Source organism: Oreochromis niloticus, linkage group LG9, assembly GCF_001858045.2.
Source record: "Oreochromis niloticus isolate F11D_XX linkage group LG9, O_niloticus_UMD_NMBU, whole genome shotgun sequence".
In the NCBI taxonomy this organism is placed as follows: Eukaryota; Metazoa; Chordata; class Actinopteri; order Cichliformes; family Cichlidae; genus Oreochromis; species Oreochromis niloticus.
Window position 1 is genome coordinate 7877197 of NC_031974.2, and position 17424 is coordinate 7894620.

Below are 17424 nucleotides of genomic sequence, written 5' to 3' on the forward strand. Positions count from 1 at the left end.
AAGGTTTACATCTCTGAGCTTTGAAAGACACTGTGTTGTAAAGAGAACAACGATGGCTTCGTTTTGAGGGTAAAATGATGGCTGTAGAGCAAACACTGTGGACACAGCAGCAGTTGAAAGAGAAGTGTTTAAGATGAATCTTGGCAGAGTGAGAGAGAGCTCGTTAGTCAGGCAGGCAGGTGTGAGCCTGGTTGCTATAGTGACTGCCCCCACTGGCTCCATACACACGCGCACAGACATGCACCTCACTTTTGCTGCTTAAAATGAACAGAAAAGTCAGGTCGAAACAAATCGCTCCCAAATGAAAAGTACAGGTCCTATTGAGAAAATTCTTTCACCGTGAGCGACAGCAATGTCCAGTCTACCTAATTCTCAGTTTTCATGCTTGTGGAGTTTATTATATGGACGTGGTGACAGTGTAAAAACACCATGCTCTTCTGATTTTCAAACGAACCTTCTGAGCCATTTTAACATTAGAGTCTATGGAGGAGTTGGAGGGAGGAGGCTGTGCTTTGGTGACATTTATGAAAGAACCATAACACCTAGTACAACAGTAAACACATTGGATGAAAGAGGACAGCGATGGCTACGTTTTGAGGGTAAAATCAGACCAGTAGACCAAACGCTGCGGACACAGCAGCAGTTTTAAAAAAGATTTTCAGATTAATTTTTTCGCTCCTCTCACTCTGGCAGTTGAGCTGTCTCACTCTAGCCCCAACATTCCGTCCCATACACACCCATTATAAACTCTGAAACGGCTGAAAAATCATCATGAAACTTAAACTGGAACTGAAGAAAAAGTATAATACATATTGAAAAGATAAATACAAGTTGAATAGTTGAATGTCTTGTCTTCGTTTTAAAGTTTGAATGGTGGCTCTATGTCAACGAATGTTAAAGTAGATACAGTTTGAAAATGAGTAAGTTGAATGGGGATTTGAAGGGTCTCCCCATTGAAATACATGGGAAATTTTTGTTGAAAAAAGTTGAATAATTTTAAAAATATAAATGTTATAAATGAGAAAAGTAGAAGCAGTCATGTCCAAAAGAAGAGGAATCTAATGGTGTTTGAATGGTTTTTCTAAGTTGAACGGTTTTGAAGGAGATAGATGCCAAAAAACGTACGGAATATATAATAACAATAAAGATTACAACAACAATACTGTGAATGCTTTTACAAGCATTCACACTAATAACTAGAAAGTGCATTTTCTGAAGAAACTGCAGTGTGAATGCTTGAATCTGAATGTATGCACTGAAATGAATTAATTGCTGAATTTTAAGTTAAAAATAAAAATGTTGAATGAGCTGGAAAATACAGAGTTTTTAACCTGAAAACAAAAGTGCAGAACTTCTGAAAGCTGATGTTCACACAGAAGAAGTTGGAAAATAGCTGAAAAGTTTTTAAATTAAAATTTGGAAAACCTAAGAAATGAGAACAGAAAATTTAGAGTCAGAAAACATCTGAATGAATATTAAAAGTTCATATACTTTGAATCACTGAATGACTAAAGTGTAATTCCTCCACTTGGATCCACACAGTTTTAAAGGTTTACATCTCTGAGCTTTGAAAGACATGCTGTTGGAAAGAGAACAACGATGGCTTCGTTTTGAGGGTAAAATGATGGCTGTAGACCAAACACTGTGGACACAGCAGCAGTTGAAAGAGAAGTGTTTAAGATGATTCTTGGCACAGTGAGAGACAGAGCTCGTTAGGCAGGCAGGTGTGAGCCTGGTTGCTATAGTAACTGCACCCAATGGCTCAGTACACACGCACACAGACATGCACCTCACTTTTGCTGCTTAAAATGAACAGAAAAGTCAGGTCGAAACAAATTGCTCCCAAATGAAAAGTACAGGTCCTATTGACGAAATTCTTTCACCGTGAGCGGCAGCAATGTCCAGTCTACCTAATTCTCAGTTTTCATGCCTGTGGAGTTTATTATATGGACGTGGTGACAGTGTAAAAACACCATGCTCTTCTGATTTTCAAACGAACCTTCTGAGCCATTTTAACATTAGAGTCTATGGAGGAGTTGGAGGGAGGAGGCTGTGCTTTGGTGACATTTATGAAAGAACCATAACACCTAGTACAATAGTAAACACATTGGATGAAAGAGGACAGCGATGGCTACGTTTTGAGGGTAAAATCATACCTGTAGAGCAAACGCTGCGGACACAGCAGCAGTTTTAAAAAATATTTTAAGATTAATTTTTTTCCTCCTCTCACTCTGGCAGTTGAGCTGTCTCACTCTAGCCCCAACATTCCGTCCCATACACACCCATTATAAACTCTGAAACGGCTGAAAAATCATCATGAAACTTAAACTGGAACTGAACAAAAAGTATAACAGATATTGAAAAGATAAATACAAGTTGAATAGTTGAATGTCTTGTCTTCGTTTTAAAGTTTGAATGGTGGCTCTATGTCAACGTATGTGGAAGTAGATACAGTTTAAAGAGGAGTAAGTTGAATGAGGATTTGAAGGGTCTCCCCATTGAAATACATGGGAATTTTTTGTTGAAAAAAGTTGAATAAAATTAAAAATATAAATGTTAAAAATGAGAAAAATAGAAGCAGTCATGTCCAAAAGAAGAGGAATCTAATGGTGTTTGAATGGTTTTTCTAAGTTGAACGGTTTTGAAGGAGATAGACTACAAAAAACGTACGGAATATATAATAAAATATAATAATAATAATAATAAAGATTAGAAGAACAATACTGTGAATGCTTTTACAAGCATTCACACTAATAACTAGAAAGTGCATTTTCTGAAGAAACTGCAGTGTGAATGCTTGAATCTGAATGTATGCACTGAAATGAATTAATTGCTGAATTATAAGTTAAAAATGTTGAATGAGCTGGAAAATACAGAGTTTTTAACCTGAAAACAAAAGTGCTGAACTGCTAAAAGCTGACAATCACACAGAAGAAGTTGGAAAATAGCTGAAAAGTTTTTAAATTAAAATTAGAAAAACCTAAGAAATGAGAAAAGAAAATTTAGAGTCAGAAAACATCTGAATGAATATTAAAAGTTCATATTCTTTGAATAACTGAATGACTAAAATGTGATCCCTCCACTTGGATGCACACACTTTAAAACATTTGTATCTATGAGCTTTGAAAGACACACTGTTGGACAGAGAACAACGATGGCTTCGTTTTGAGGGTAAAATGATGGCTGTAGAGCAAACACTGTGGACACAGCAGCAGTTGAAAGAGAAGTGTTTAAGATGATTCTTGGCACAGTGAGAGACAGAGCTCGTTAGGCAGGCAGGTGTGAGCCTGGTTGCTATAGTGACTGCACCCAATGGCTCCATACACACGCACACAGACATGCACCTCACTTTAGCTGCTTAAAATGAACAGAAAAGTCAGGCCGAAACAAATCGTTCCCAAATGAAAAGTACAAGTCGTATTGACAAAATTCTTTCACCGTGAGCGACAGCAATGTCTAGTCTACCTAATTCTCAGTTTTCATGCCTGTGGAGTTTATTATATGGACGTGGTGACAGTGGAAAGACACCATGCTCTTCTGATTTTCAAACGAACCTTCTGAGCCATTTTAACATTAGAGTCTATGGAAGAGTTGGAGGGGGGAGGCTGTGCATTGGTGACATTTATGAAAGAACCATAACACCTAGTACAATAGTAAACACATTGGATGAAAGAGGACAGCGATGGCTACATTTTGAGGGTAAAATCATACCTGTAGACCAAACACCGTGGACACAGCAGCAGTTTTAAAAAAGATTTTAAGATTAATTTTTTTGCTCCTCTCACTCTAGCAGTTGAGCTGTCTCACTCTAGCCCCAACATTCCGTCCCATACACACCCATTATAAACTCTGAAACGGGTGAAAAAACATCATGAAACTTAAACTGGAACTGAAGAAAAAGTATAATAGATATTGAAAAGATAAATACAAGTTGAATAGTTGAATGTCTTGTCTTCGTTTTAAAGTTTGAATGGTGGTTCTATGTCAACGTATGTGGAAGTAGATACAGTTTAAAGTGGAGTGAGTTGAAGAAAAATTTGAAGGGTCTCCCCATTGAAATACATGGGAAATTTTTGTTGAAAAAAGTTGAATAAAATTAAAAATATAAATGTTAAAAATGAGAAAAGTAGAAGCAGTCATGTCCAAAAGAAGAGGAATCTAACGGTGTTTGAATGGTTTTTCTAAGTTGAACGGTTTTGAAGGAGATAGATGCACAAAAACGTACGGAATATGATATAATAATAATAACTAGAAAGTGCATTTTCTGAAGAAACTGCAGTGTGAATGCTTGAATCTGAATGTATGCACTGAAATGAATTAATTGCTGAATTTTAAGTTAAAAATTTTGAATGAGATGAAAAATACAGAAATTTTCGCCTGAAAACAAAAGTGCTGAACTGCTAAAAGCTGACATCCACAGAGAAGAAGTTGGAAAATAGTTGAAAATGTTTTAAATGGAAATTAGAAAAACCTAAGAAATGACAAAAGAAAATTTAGAGTCAGAAAACATCTGAATGAATATTAAAATTTCATATTCTTTAAATCACTGAATTACTAAAATGTGATCCCTCCACTTGGATCTACACAGTTTAAAAAGTTTAAATGTCTGAGCTTTCAAAGTCACGTTGTTGCAAAGAGAACAACGATGGCTTCGTTTTGAGGGTAAAATGATGGCTGTAGAGCAAACACTGTGGACACAGCAGCAGTTTAAAGAGAAGTGTTTAAGATGAATCTTGGCACAGTGAGAGACAGAGCTCGTTAGGCAGGCAGGTGTGAGCCTGGTTGCTATAGTGACTGCACCCAATGGCTCCATACACACGCACACAGACATGCACCTCACTTTTGCTGCTTAAAATGAACAGAAAAGTCAGGTCGAAACAAATCGCTCCCAAATGAAAAGTACAGGTCCTATTGACGAAATTCTTTCACCGTGAGCGGCAGCAATGTCCAGTCTACCTAATTCTCAGTTTTCATGCCTGTGGAGTTTATTATATGGACGTGGTGACAGTGTAAAAACACCATGCTCTTCTGATTTTCAAACGAACCTTCTGAGCCATTTTAACATTAGAGTCTATGGAGGAGTTGGAGGGAGGAGGCTGTGCTTTGGTGACATTTATGAAAGAACCATAACACCTAGTACAATAGTAAACACATTGGATGAAAGAGGACAGCGATGGCTACGTTTTGAGGGTAAAATCATACCTGTAGATCAAACGCAGTGGACACAGCAGCAGTTTTAAAAAAGATTTTAAGATTAATTTTTTCGCTCCTCTCACTCTAGCAGTTCAGCTGTCTCACTCTAGCCCCAACATTCCGTCCCATACACACCCATTATAAACTCTGAAACGGCTGAAAAAACATCATGAAACTTAAACTGGAACTGAAGAAAAAGTATAACAGATATTGCAAAGATAAATACAAGTTGAATAGTTGAATGTCTTGTCTTCGTTTTAAAGTTTGAATGGTAGCTCTATGTCAACGTATGTTGAAGTAGATACAGTTTAAAGAGGAGTGAGTTGAATGAGAATTTGAAGGGTCTCTCCATTGAAATACATGGGAAATTTTTGTTGAAAAAAGTTGAATAAAATTAAAAATATAAATGTTATAAATGAGAAAAATAGAAGCAGTCATGTCCTAAAGAAGAGGAATCTAATGGTGTTTGAATGGTTTTTCTAAGTTGAACGGTTTTGAAGGAGATAGATGCCAAAAAACGTACGGAATATGATATAATAACTAGAAAGTGCATTTTCTGAAGAAACTGCAGTGTGAATGCTTGAATCTCAATGTATGCACTGAAATGTATTAATTGCTGAATTTTTAGTTAAAAATTTTGAATGAGATGAAAAATACAGAAATTTGCACCTGAAAACAAAAGTGCTGAACTGCTAAAAGCTGAAATCCACACAGAAGAAGTTGGAAAAGAGCTGAAAATGTTTTAAATGTAAATTAGAAAAACCTAAGTAATGAGAAAAGAAAATTTAGAGTCAGAAAACATCTGAATGAATATTAAAAGTTCATATTCTTTGAATCACTGAATGACTAAAATATGATCCCTCCACTTGGATCCACACAGTTTTAAAGGTTTACATCTCTGAGCTTGGAAAGACATGCTGTTGGAAAGAGAAGAACGATGGCTTCGTTTTGAGGGTAAAATGATGGCTGTAGAGCAAACACTGTGGACACAGCAGCTGTTGAAAGAGAAGTGTTCAAGATGAATCTTGGCAGAGTGAGAGAGAGCTCATTAGGCAGGCAGGTGTGAGCCTGGTTGCTATAGTGACTGAGCCAGGGGCTCCATACACACGCACACAGACATGCACCTCACTTTTGCTGCTTAAAATGAACAGAAAAGTCAGCCCAAAACAAATCCTTCCCAAATGAAAAGTTCATGTCGTATTGACAAAATTCTTTCACCGTGAGCGGCAGCAATGTCTAGTCTACCTAATTCTCAGTTTTCATGCCTGTGGAGTTTATTATATGGACGTGGTGACAGTGTAAAGACAGCCTGCTCTTCTGATTTTCAAAGGAACTTTCTGAGCCATTTTAACATTGGAGTCTATGGAGGAGTTGGAGGGAGGAGGCTGTGCTTTGGTGACATTTATGAAAGAACCATAACACCTAGGACAATAGTAAACACATTGGATGAAAGAGGACAGCGATGGCTACGTTTTGAGGGTAAAATCATACCTGTAGACCAAACGCTGCGGACACAGCAGCAGTTTTAAAAAAGATTTTAAGATTAATTTTTTCGCTCCTCTCACTCTAGCAGTTGAGCTGTCTCACTCTAGCCCCAACATTCCGTCCCATACACACCCATTATAAACTCTGAAACGGCTGAAAAAACATCATGAAACTTAAACTGGAACTGAAGAAAAAGTATAAGAGATATTGGAAAGATAAATACAAGTTGAATAGTTGAATGTCTTGTCTTCGTTTTAAAGTTTGAATGGTGGCTCTATGTCAACGTATGTGGAAGTAGATACAGTTTGAAAATGAGTAAGTTGAATGAGGATTTGAAGGGTCTCCCCATTGAAATACATGGGAAATTTTTGTTGAAAAAAGTTGAATAAAATTAAAAATATAAATGTTATAAATGAGAAAAGTAGAAGCAGTCATGTCCAAAAGAAGAGGAATCTAACGGTGTTTGAATGGTTTTTCTAAGTTGAACGGTTTTGAAGGAGATACAGTACAAAAAACGTACGGAATAGATAATAAAATAGAACTAGAAAGTGCATTTTCTGAAGAAACTGCAGTGTGAATGCTTGAATCTGAATATATGCACTGAAAAGAATTAATTGCTGAATTTTAAGTTAAAAATGTTGAATGAGATGAAAAATACAGAAATTTTCACCTGAAAACAAAAGTGCTGAACTGCTAAAAGCTGAAATCCACACAGAAGAAGTTGGAAAAGAGCTGAAAATGTTTTAAATGTAAATTAGAAAAACCTAAGTAATGAGAAAAGACTATTTAGAGTCAGAAAACATCTGAATGAATATTAAAAGTTCATATTCTTTGAATCACTGAATGACTAAAATATGATCACTCCACTTGGATCCACACAGTTTTAAAGGTTTACATCTCTGAGCTTTGAAAGACACGCTGTTGGAAAGAGAAGAACGATGGCTTCATTTTGAGGGTAAAATGATGGCTGTAGGGCAAATACTGTGGACACAGCAGCTGTTGAAAGAGAAGTGTTCAAGATGAATCTTGGCAGAGTGAGAGAGAGCTCGTTAGGCAGGCAGGTGTGAGCCTGGTTGCTATAGTGACTGAGCCAGGGGCTCCATACACACGCACACAGACATGCACCTCACTTTTGCTGCTTAAAATGAACAGAAAAGTCAGGCCCAAACAAATCGCTCCCAAATGAAAAGTACAGGTCCTATTGACGAAATTCCTTCACCGTGAGCGGCAGCAATGTCCAGTCTACCTAATTCTCAGTTTTCATGCCTGTGGAGTTTATTATATGGACGTGGTGACAGTGTAAAAACACCATGCTCTTCTGATTTTCAAACGAACCTTCTGAGCCATTTTAACATTAGAGTCTATGGAGGAGTTGGAGGGAGGAGGCTGTGCTTTGGTGACATTTATGAAAGAACCATAACACCTAGTACAATAGTAAACACATTGGATGAAAGAGGACAGCGATGGCTACGTTTTGAGGGTAAAATCATACCTGTAGACCAAACACCGTGGACACAGCAGCAGTTTTAAAAAAGATTTTAAGATTGATTTTTTTGCTCCTCTCACTCTAGCAGTTCAGCTGTCTCACTCTAGCCCCAACATTCCGTCCCATACACACCCATTATAAACTCTGAAACGGCTGAAAAAACATCATGAAACTTAAACTGGAACTGAAGAAAAAGTATAATAGATATTGAAAAGATAAATACAAGTTGAATAGTTGAATGTCTTGTCTTCGTTTTAAAGTTTGAATGGTGGATCTATGTCAACGTATGTTGAAGTAGTAGGAGTTTAAAAATGAGTAAGTTGAATGAGGATTTGAAGGGTCTCCCCATTGAAATACATGGGAAATTTTTGTTGAAAAAAGTTGAATAATTTTAAAAATATAAATGTTATAAATGAGAAAAATAGAAGCAGTCATGTCCAAAAGAAGAGGAATCTAATGGTGTTTGAATGGTTTTTCTAAGTTGAACGGTTTTGAAGGAGATAGATACCAAAAAACGTACGGAATATGATATAATAATAATAAAGATTAGAAGAACAATACTGTGAATGCTTTTACAAGCATTCACACTAATAATAATAAAGATTAGAAGAACAATACTGTGAATGCTTTTACAAGCATTCACACTAATAATAAAGATTACAACAACAATACTGTGAATGCTTTTACAAGCATTCACACTAATAATAAAATAGAATAAAGATTACAACAACAATACTGTGAATGCTTTTACAAGCATTCACACTAATAAAGATTACAACAACAATACTGTGAATGCTTTTACAAGCATTCACACTAATAAAGATTACAACAACTATACTGTGAATGCTTTTACAAGCATTCACACTAATAATGGATTGCATTTATATAGCGCTTTTCAAGGCACGCAAAGCACTTTACAATTCCACTATTCATTCACTCTCATATTCACACACTGCTGGAGGCAAGCTACAGTTGTAGCCACAGCTGCCCTGGGGAAGACTGACAGAAGCGAGGCTGCCATGTCACGCCATCGGCCCCTCTGGCCATCATCATGAGTGAACTCCCTGATGAAGCCTTGTGTGCTAAAACATGTCAGAGTTTTAAAGGTTAAACATGAGTTTCCAAAACGTTTTGCTGGAGAACAATGAACTATTTGACTGAGTTTCAATTATTTACAGACGAGCAAAACCAGGACAGAGAAAAAAGGACAAAACTGACTCAGTAAAACGACAGAAAATAAGATCCCATGTAAATCTGTATTATGTAGAAGTTCAGCCCAGCAACCAGTTCAGTTCAACACAAGTTTAAATGATTCTATCTGAACTCTGTGGAGCCTGATCTCAAGCTTTTTGAGTCTACACTGAAACCAGAGGATCTTTCTGTCTCTTCAGATTCACTGTGATCCAGTGATGGGAGTGATTTCAGCCCTGAGTGATCACGCTGATGTTTGCACAGAGCAGACAATGAGGTGAATGTTTTGGCACATTGGTAACAGTGAAACAGTTTATTAGTAACGTGGGATCGTTTGTGTTCAGAGTATGATCTGAGATTCCTGAAGCTCTTGTCACACTGGTCACAGCTGTAGTTTCCTTCTATGTGTGTACGTTCATGCTTGTTACGATGATGTGATCGTGAGAAACTTTTGTCACAGTGTCTGCACTTGTATGGTTTCTCTCCTGTGTGGACTCGTTTGTGTTTTTTAAGCTGACCTGCAGTGGTGAAGGATGACCCACACTGATCACAGTGGTGCTTTTTAACCCCACTGTGAATCAGTTCATGTCGTTTTAATGTACTTGATGTGGTGAAGCTTCTCCCACATTCTTTGCAGTATTTCAGTTTGTCTCCAGTGTGTCTACGTTGATGTATTTTTAAGTCAGCTTGCCGACTGAAAGTTTTTCCACAGAGGTCACAATGAAAGTCTTTCCCACCACCACGGTGATGACAGGGTTGAGAACTGGATCCATCTGTGTCGCTCTGCTTCGAAACAAAGACACAAAGACAGTGTAAGTCAGTCCTTCAACACTTTCATCCTGAACGTCGCCTGAAATAAAGAGCATCTCTGCAGACGTCCAATTACATTTTACTGTTTCAGTTAACACACTCAGTTTACTGGGCTGCAATGACTACAATACTACCACCATAATACTACAGTAATACTAAAATCATAATTGAAATGAACATCTGAATAATCACTAAGGCTACGTTCACACTGCAGGTGAAAGCGCATCAAATCCGATCTTTCTGACCCTATGCGACCCGTATCCGATCATGGTATGACAGTGTGAACGGCACAAATCCGATATTTTCAAATCCGATCTGGGTCACTTTCGTATGTGATACTGAATCCGATACATATCCGATGTTTTAGAAAGCGACTGCTGTTTGAACAGTCATGTCGCATTAAATCCGTCTTTTACGTCACTGACACAAGACAGACGCCAATTATCAGCGCCGGAGAAGCGCCCGAGACGACATCGTGAACGCTTCCTGGCCATCCAGTGTAGATGTTAGTGAAACTGTTGGGAAGACAACGTTGGAGAAACGTGAACATTTTATTGGTACTGTATAATCTGCAGATTCTGACAGAAATCTGCAACTATCCTTTGAAGCACCGCTCCTCTAAAACAGCAATAAGGATCATTATTAGGTTATCTACATTATTATGTAAATAAAAAAAATAACTTAAAGCAAAAATTGGGAAACGTAAAGTCCGAAGTCTTTATATTAAGGGCCATCAGTCAAACATAATTGTTTGCTCTGGGTCTAAACAGAGCGAGTTGTGTGTGACGTCTTCTTTTGCGCATGCGGGCCGCTTTGAGCGTTCACACTAGAGCGCGTTTGCTGTCGCATTTTAATTGTAGTGTGAACAAGCAGACAAAAAAAATCGGATTTGATCGAAAAATCAGAATAGAGCATTAAGACCTGCAGTGTGAACATAGCCTAAGAGCTGCTTTTCCATGCAGTAGAATTGCTAACATGCTAACACAGTTTAATGAGCAGAGTTGTTCCAAACAGTCAGGCTAATCAGAATCAGAATCAGAATCAGAATACTTTACTGATCCCTAGGGGAAATTATTTGTTTGTTACAGTGCTCCATAATAAAGACATTAACAAGACAGACAATACACTAACTAAGAATAGTACAATATATACAGGCATATATATACATAAGTCGTTTATTAATAAATAACTAAAAAAGAAAAAGAAAGAAAAAGAAAAAAGAAACAGAAACATGTGTGTGTTAAAATGACAAGATAACAATATAAATACATACCTCACAGTAACTGCACTTGTAGAGTCTCTTTCTGGTGTGGATCTGTTGGTGTCGTGTCAGGTACTGTGGAGCTTTAAAAGTCTTCTCACACAGGTCACATTTATAAGGTCGTCCCTCAGTGTGGGTAAACATGTGTTGTTGCAACTGTGTGTGAGTTATAAACTGTTTGCCACACTGTTCACAGCAGTACACATCATGTCTGGTGTGAATGTGTAGGTGTCTATTTCTGTTTCCCCTCCAGCTGAAAGTTTTTCCACACTCGTCACAGCTGTATGCCTTAATTCCAGAGTGGGTAACTAGATGACTCTGTAAGCTGTTACTGTGAGTAAAAGCTCTGCCACACTGATCACAGCTGTATGCTTTAACTCCACTGTGGATGAGTTTGTGTTGTTTTAGATTACCCTTCAAGGAAAAAGACTTTCCACATAAGTCACAGCTGAACGGTCTCTCTCCAGTGTGGATGACCTGATGACGTTTTAGTGAAGCGTTCCCAGTAAAATCCTTCCCACACTCGTCACAGGTGTATGTTTTCTCTCTCTTTCTTCTGTGAGGTTTGTCGGCCTCCTGAGAGCGCTGACTTCTCGCTCCATGTTGGTCCTGCAGTGACAGAGATACAAACAGAGGCAGTGAGTGAAATGCAGTCGTGGAACAAACTCAACCTTCAAACTCCCTCCATTAACACTAGTTTTAAACCTGAAGGTGGAGTGTGGCACCAAACACCTTAAAGGTCTCTTATCCCCACCTGCTGGTAGTTCTAACACATTACATCCAACCTGGTGCTAAAAATAATTCATGACAGTTCAAACACTAAAATCATGCCCATCCCTCCTGATTGTACACACACACACACACACACACACACACAGTTATATTATTTTATAATTTATATTATTTTGTTGTTTCCTATTTCTATAATTTTTATAGATGTATATATTATCATTTACTGATAATAAATCCTATGTTTGTTGTTTATTCAAAAGGAACCCCATTAGCTTCCACAACAGATGTTGCTCATCTTCCGTCAAATACAATCACATAAAATATTATAAAATAAAGTGGATTCAAAATATCAACATAATTTGGCTCTTACATCCACAGTGAGGTTTCACAATTAAAATATAAGCAATCAATAATAATAATAATAATAATAATGATAATAATATCAATAACATTGAGACACAATTTCAGAAACAAATCATCTCTTACAATATTTACAACAACTAAAAGTTCTGTAAATCGACTTTTAAGTGTTAATTGAAGTTTTGAATAGTTGCTAATTCTCTAATTTTATAAGGCAATTTATTCCACTTAAAAGTTGCTCTAAATATAACAGTTTTACAAAAAGTTACTTTTAACTCGAGCATTTACTAAATTGCAGTTTGTTGAAAATCGTGTAATATCATTATGTATTTCATCTGGATACTGCAGCTGAGCAGAATAAATGTGGTGTGTTTAACAGAATTGCTTTCTTTATAACTACAAGTAAGCCATAGAATAGCTGGTCAGGATCCAGCTGGTCGACCTTAATCTTACAGAGAATGTGATGATTTTATGCGTAATTAAAGTCAGTCATATATCCACAAACACAACAAGCTGAAAGTCAGTGATGCTGCTCGGTTTGCAGTCCTGAATATCACGGCACAAGCAGGATTCACTGCACTGTTAATGTTAGCTATGTTATATTGCTGCCTCTGTTCGGTGGTGTGGAGCCAAACGGACTTTAACGTGTGTTTGAACGAGCTGACGGTTCACTCGTTAAGCTGAAAGAAAGATGCTTTAATCACAGGAGTCACACATGTGTCCACTGCACCATCTGGGAACTCTTCTTGTTTAGCACTCGTAATAACACAAACACTAAATCCTCCTTCTCTTGTGCTGTTTTGTAGCAGTGTGTACACCTGAGACTGTCACCTGTCTGTCTGTCCTGCACTCTCTCTCTGTTTCTTTCTCTCTGATTGTGGAATAAAAGTATGAACATGTATTTATAAGTTACACTTGTGTTTGAATCCTGCAGCTTATCACACATTTGATTTCCATGTGTGACAACTGCAAGTGTCCAGAGTGAGGACAGACTGAGGGACCCACTGCTGCACATCATCTGTGAGGCTTTGCACCCCTGATGATCCACCAGGACAAACTCAGCAGTGTGTGAGGAAGAGGAGGAGGAAGAGCCAGCAGCAGCTGACAGATGGAGAGAATGGACAGACTGTTCCCTGTTTGTGAAGGACTGCTAGGAAAGTTTAACATAAGTAATTGTCTGTCCTGAATCAGTCTTATTAGGTAATGTTCAAATAATGTTATCATCCCAGTGTTTTCAGTGTGGGAGAAAGTACTCAGGGCCTTCAAGTTACACACTATGAAAGGCAGCAACAAGTTTAATATTCAGAAACCTAAAGTATGTTTCAGCAGCAAAATGGAGCTAAAAATAAATGTTTGTTTCAGTTCTATGAAGCTCAGCTCAGCTAAGTATTTTGGATTAGTAGCACTGCTGTGTTTGTTGCATCATATGCTTTATATATTCTTTTCTTCTGTATAACGTATTTTCCACACTATAAAGCACACTTAAAATCCTTTAATTTTCTCAAAACTCGAGAGTGTGCCTTATGTATGAATTCTGGTTGTGCTTACTGACCTCGAACCGATTTTGGCGTGCAGAAATCTGTTAAAAAATGTTTTAGTACAACTTTGGTAAGCGGCACTGCTTGATGGATTGTCAGAGCATTACGGCTGCAGTAGTGAGGAGCTTCGCGGAGTAATCTGGGTCCAAAACTCCGTCCTTTTCAGGTCCCAAAGTCAAACGAACACTGAGAGTTAAAAACGGTCTAAATTCCTTAATCTTTAATAAAATCATCAGCGTTGCTGCTTTACCAGGTGTAACAATTAACATCCAGGCATCTATAAAAACAGAAGTTATTAAATTTAACGGAGTTAGAAGTTAACAGGAAATTAGCTCGCTAGTTTTCACCTAAACATGACATACCATGTTCTGACTGAGAGATTTTTGAAACTAATTAAAACGTACAGCTCTGCTACCACTTCCAACATAAACGAAGACGGAAAACGAAACAGCAGTGGCGTTTGCAGGGTTACTGAAGTTGGACTAGCTGGTATATAATGTTGTGCTACGTGATCGCTAGCGACACAGCTATGTTAGCATAACATTAGCACAGTGAAGCTGGAGGATGAACGCCAACTTTTTTTCCACTCGATAAAAGTTAACGTGAGGGATTCTGGTGGTCAGGGACAAATACAATCGCATAGCAGGATGCTATACACGGGGCAAACTTCAGTCAGGAGAAAAACTCAGATTATTGTCGCCCAGCATAATTTGCAGATGATAATGGTTGTATCCGCTGCGATGCTTTCGACCAAAACAGGCGCAGCTTGATGACATCATCATCATGCGCGATATTGCGGTATAGTCAAAATCTCTAGCGTCGGCCAAATTTATATCGTTTCTATCGTATATCGTTTATATCGCCCAGCCCTACATCATATTCTATAAGGATGTTATGTGTTTGTATACTTTCTGCCCAGTTTGACCCATTTAGCAGAAGTCAGCCTGTTTAAGGCTCTGATATCTATTCTGTATGAATTAAAGCAGTTATGACATGGTCTGATTTTCTCACCCAATAAAGGAATATTTAATATATCAGTCTACTCTTCATTCTATCACCAACACTTATCACAGCTCGTACATTTTGTTTTTACACATATATGTAAGCATTGAGCCAAATTTAGTAATGCCAACAAATTAAACGAACAACATTTGTCTCTTATATATAATACACCTATATATACACTGTCAAAGATACTTGTCTTTGAGTGAAGTGATGAATATAATAACTATAATATTGGCCATATTATATTTACATTACTAAAGTGCGATGACTTTAGTCTCATGAACAACATTAGCTAATTGTTATTTACTAACTAATGTTAAATGACTGTTCAGTACAGAAATGAAGCTCAACAATCATGTTTTACAGTCCTGTGGTCTCAGCCTCAGATACTTATTAAATCACACAGAGCTCATGTAGAAACAAATGAACAAAATATGTTCTCCTTCATTTCTGTCAAACAAAGCTGTATGAAACGTTTCCAGATGTTAGTATCATGGTTGCTAGACAACCTGGGCAGAACGAAGCAGGCTAGACCGTCCCATTTCACAATCCTACAAGCCTCGCACTTCTGGCCTTAGCGGTCTTTGAGTACGTGGCCCTTGAGGACCGTTGAGGCTGCGTACTTTAAAGCTGCAGAACCTGAATTGGGCTACAGCCATGATGATCTCCAGCCTTGTGCTCGTCAACATTCTCACCTGAGTTAAGAAGACGATTACTGAAATGGTCTCAGCAGGTCCTTTAATGACAGCAATGAAATGCAGTGGTAAGGGTTTTGGGGGATTAAGTTCATTTTCATGGTAAAGAAGGACGATGCAATTCATCTGATCACTCGTCATAACATTCTGGAGTGTATGCAAAATGCTATTATAAAAACTTAAGCAGCAACTTTTCCAATTTCCAAAATTTATGCAATTCTAAAAACTTTTGGCCACGACTATATAACCTCTTTTTAAGTTTGTGGATATTATACATGGTTATGCTCAGGATATGTCAGCCAATTTCCACTGGAAATGCCTTTTGGTTAAACTGTCAGCAAGGAATTTGCATTTGCACTGTTAAATTTTTATATAACTTTAATGCACATAAAAAACAGCTGCTTGTTTAAGTGAAAATACATTGATGGGTTTTTTAATAAAGTTGTGGAGTTGTAAAGTACTTTGTCTAGTGTCAATTATATCATCAGTTATATTGTTATCGCAAATTTTCAAATGTATATCGTGATAAATATTTTTGGTCATATCGCCCTGCTCTGTCTGTCACCTTCTGTGTTGAGCTCATTGTTTTCTCTGTAGTGGCTGAGCTGAGTCCAAGTAGCTGAAAATGTTCCTCTGCTGCTCCGTCAGACTCTTCTCCTCCTGCTGATCAGCTGGGACACAAAACAGATCTTTGTTAGGCTCCACACTGCACTGAAGAGTCAAAGTGTCTCATATGTTCATCTGACAAGTAAAAGAACACATTTTTGTTTCCCGAGGTGGGCAACTTATTGGAAACAAACACAAAAGGTTTGAGCACTGATACCTGGCATTGCTGGCATTGAAAGATGCAATGCCAGCAATGAGGATTGTCAAGACTCAAACCAATCATTAAGCAAAGACAACAGAGATCATTTGTTTCTGTTTATTTAGCATTCACAACATTTGTAGTTGCCTTCTGTACAGGGGAAGTCCACGCACACTGTGTGGTACCGCCATCCGCAGAAGGTGCATTCAATCTCTGTAAGAAAAACTAGATTGTCTGAGACTGAAATGATATTAACAAAAGGAGTGGTGATTTGTAAAACTTCAAGTGTATGATAAGGTGAAAACAAATACACAATTGCATGTCATGTAGTTGAAGGTTTTTTTATTTTCTTCTTTTGGAAGACTTGAAAACACTGAAAGTTACAAATGTATTGTGCTTGAAACAAATTCAAAATAGGTGATAAAGCCAGCTGCACATGTGTGTCACAAGTAAATCTGGCTGTATAATAAAACAGAAACAAGTGATGTCCCTGCTGTCTTTGCTTAATGGTTGGTTTGAGTCTTGACAATCCACATTGCATCTTTCAATATGTTTGTGGGTAGATTTGAATGCACCAGTGTAAGTGCAGCCACTCAGACTCTACTCAATGTGGTCATAGAAACAGGTGCAGATGTGTCACGAGTTAATCTAGTAGTAGGCTATGGCACTTGGCCACAGGTGGCAGTAGTGGACTGACCTCCATTTGAGACTGCTCCAGCTGCTCTGTGACAGTCAGTAGATCTGCTACAAATTGCAGATCATATGCAAGTTTTGGAAATTACATTATAAATATTCCGTTTTAATTTTGCACTCCAGTATGAACACAAATCCCCCAACTCGAGTATCACCACAATTAACCTAAC

General features: G+C 37.7%; 1 protein-coding gene across 1 annotated transcript; it reads right to left on the reverse strand.

Annotated features, from left to right (window-relative positions):
• Window positions 1–605: 605 nt before the first annotated feature.
• LOC109199692 (zinc finger protein 726-like) lies at window positions 606–16343 on the reverse strand. Its single transcript, XM_025910604.1, has 4 exons — window positions 16322–16343; window positions 11439–12035; window positions 9649–10141; window positions 606–625 (listed from the first exon to the last, which is right to left on the reverse strand). Exons 1-4 carry the CDS (start codon window positions 16337–16339, stop codon window positions 606–608), a joined length of 1128 nt encoding a protein of 375 aa, XP_025766389.1. The 5' UTR covers window positions 16340–16343.
• Between the last annotated feature and the right edge of the window lie 1081 nt (window positions 16344–17424).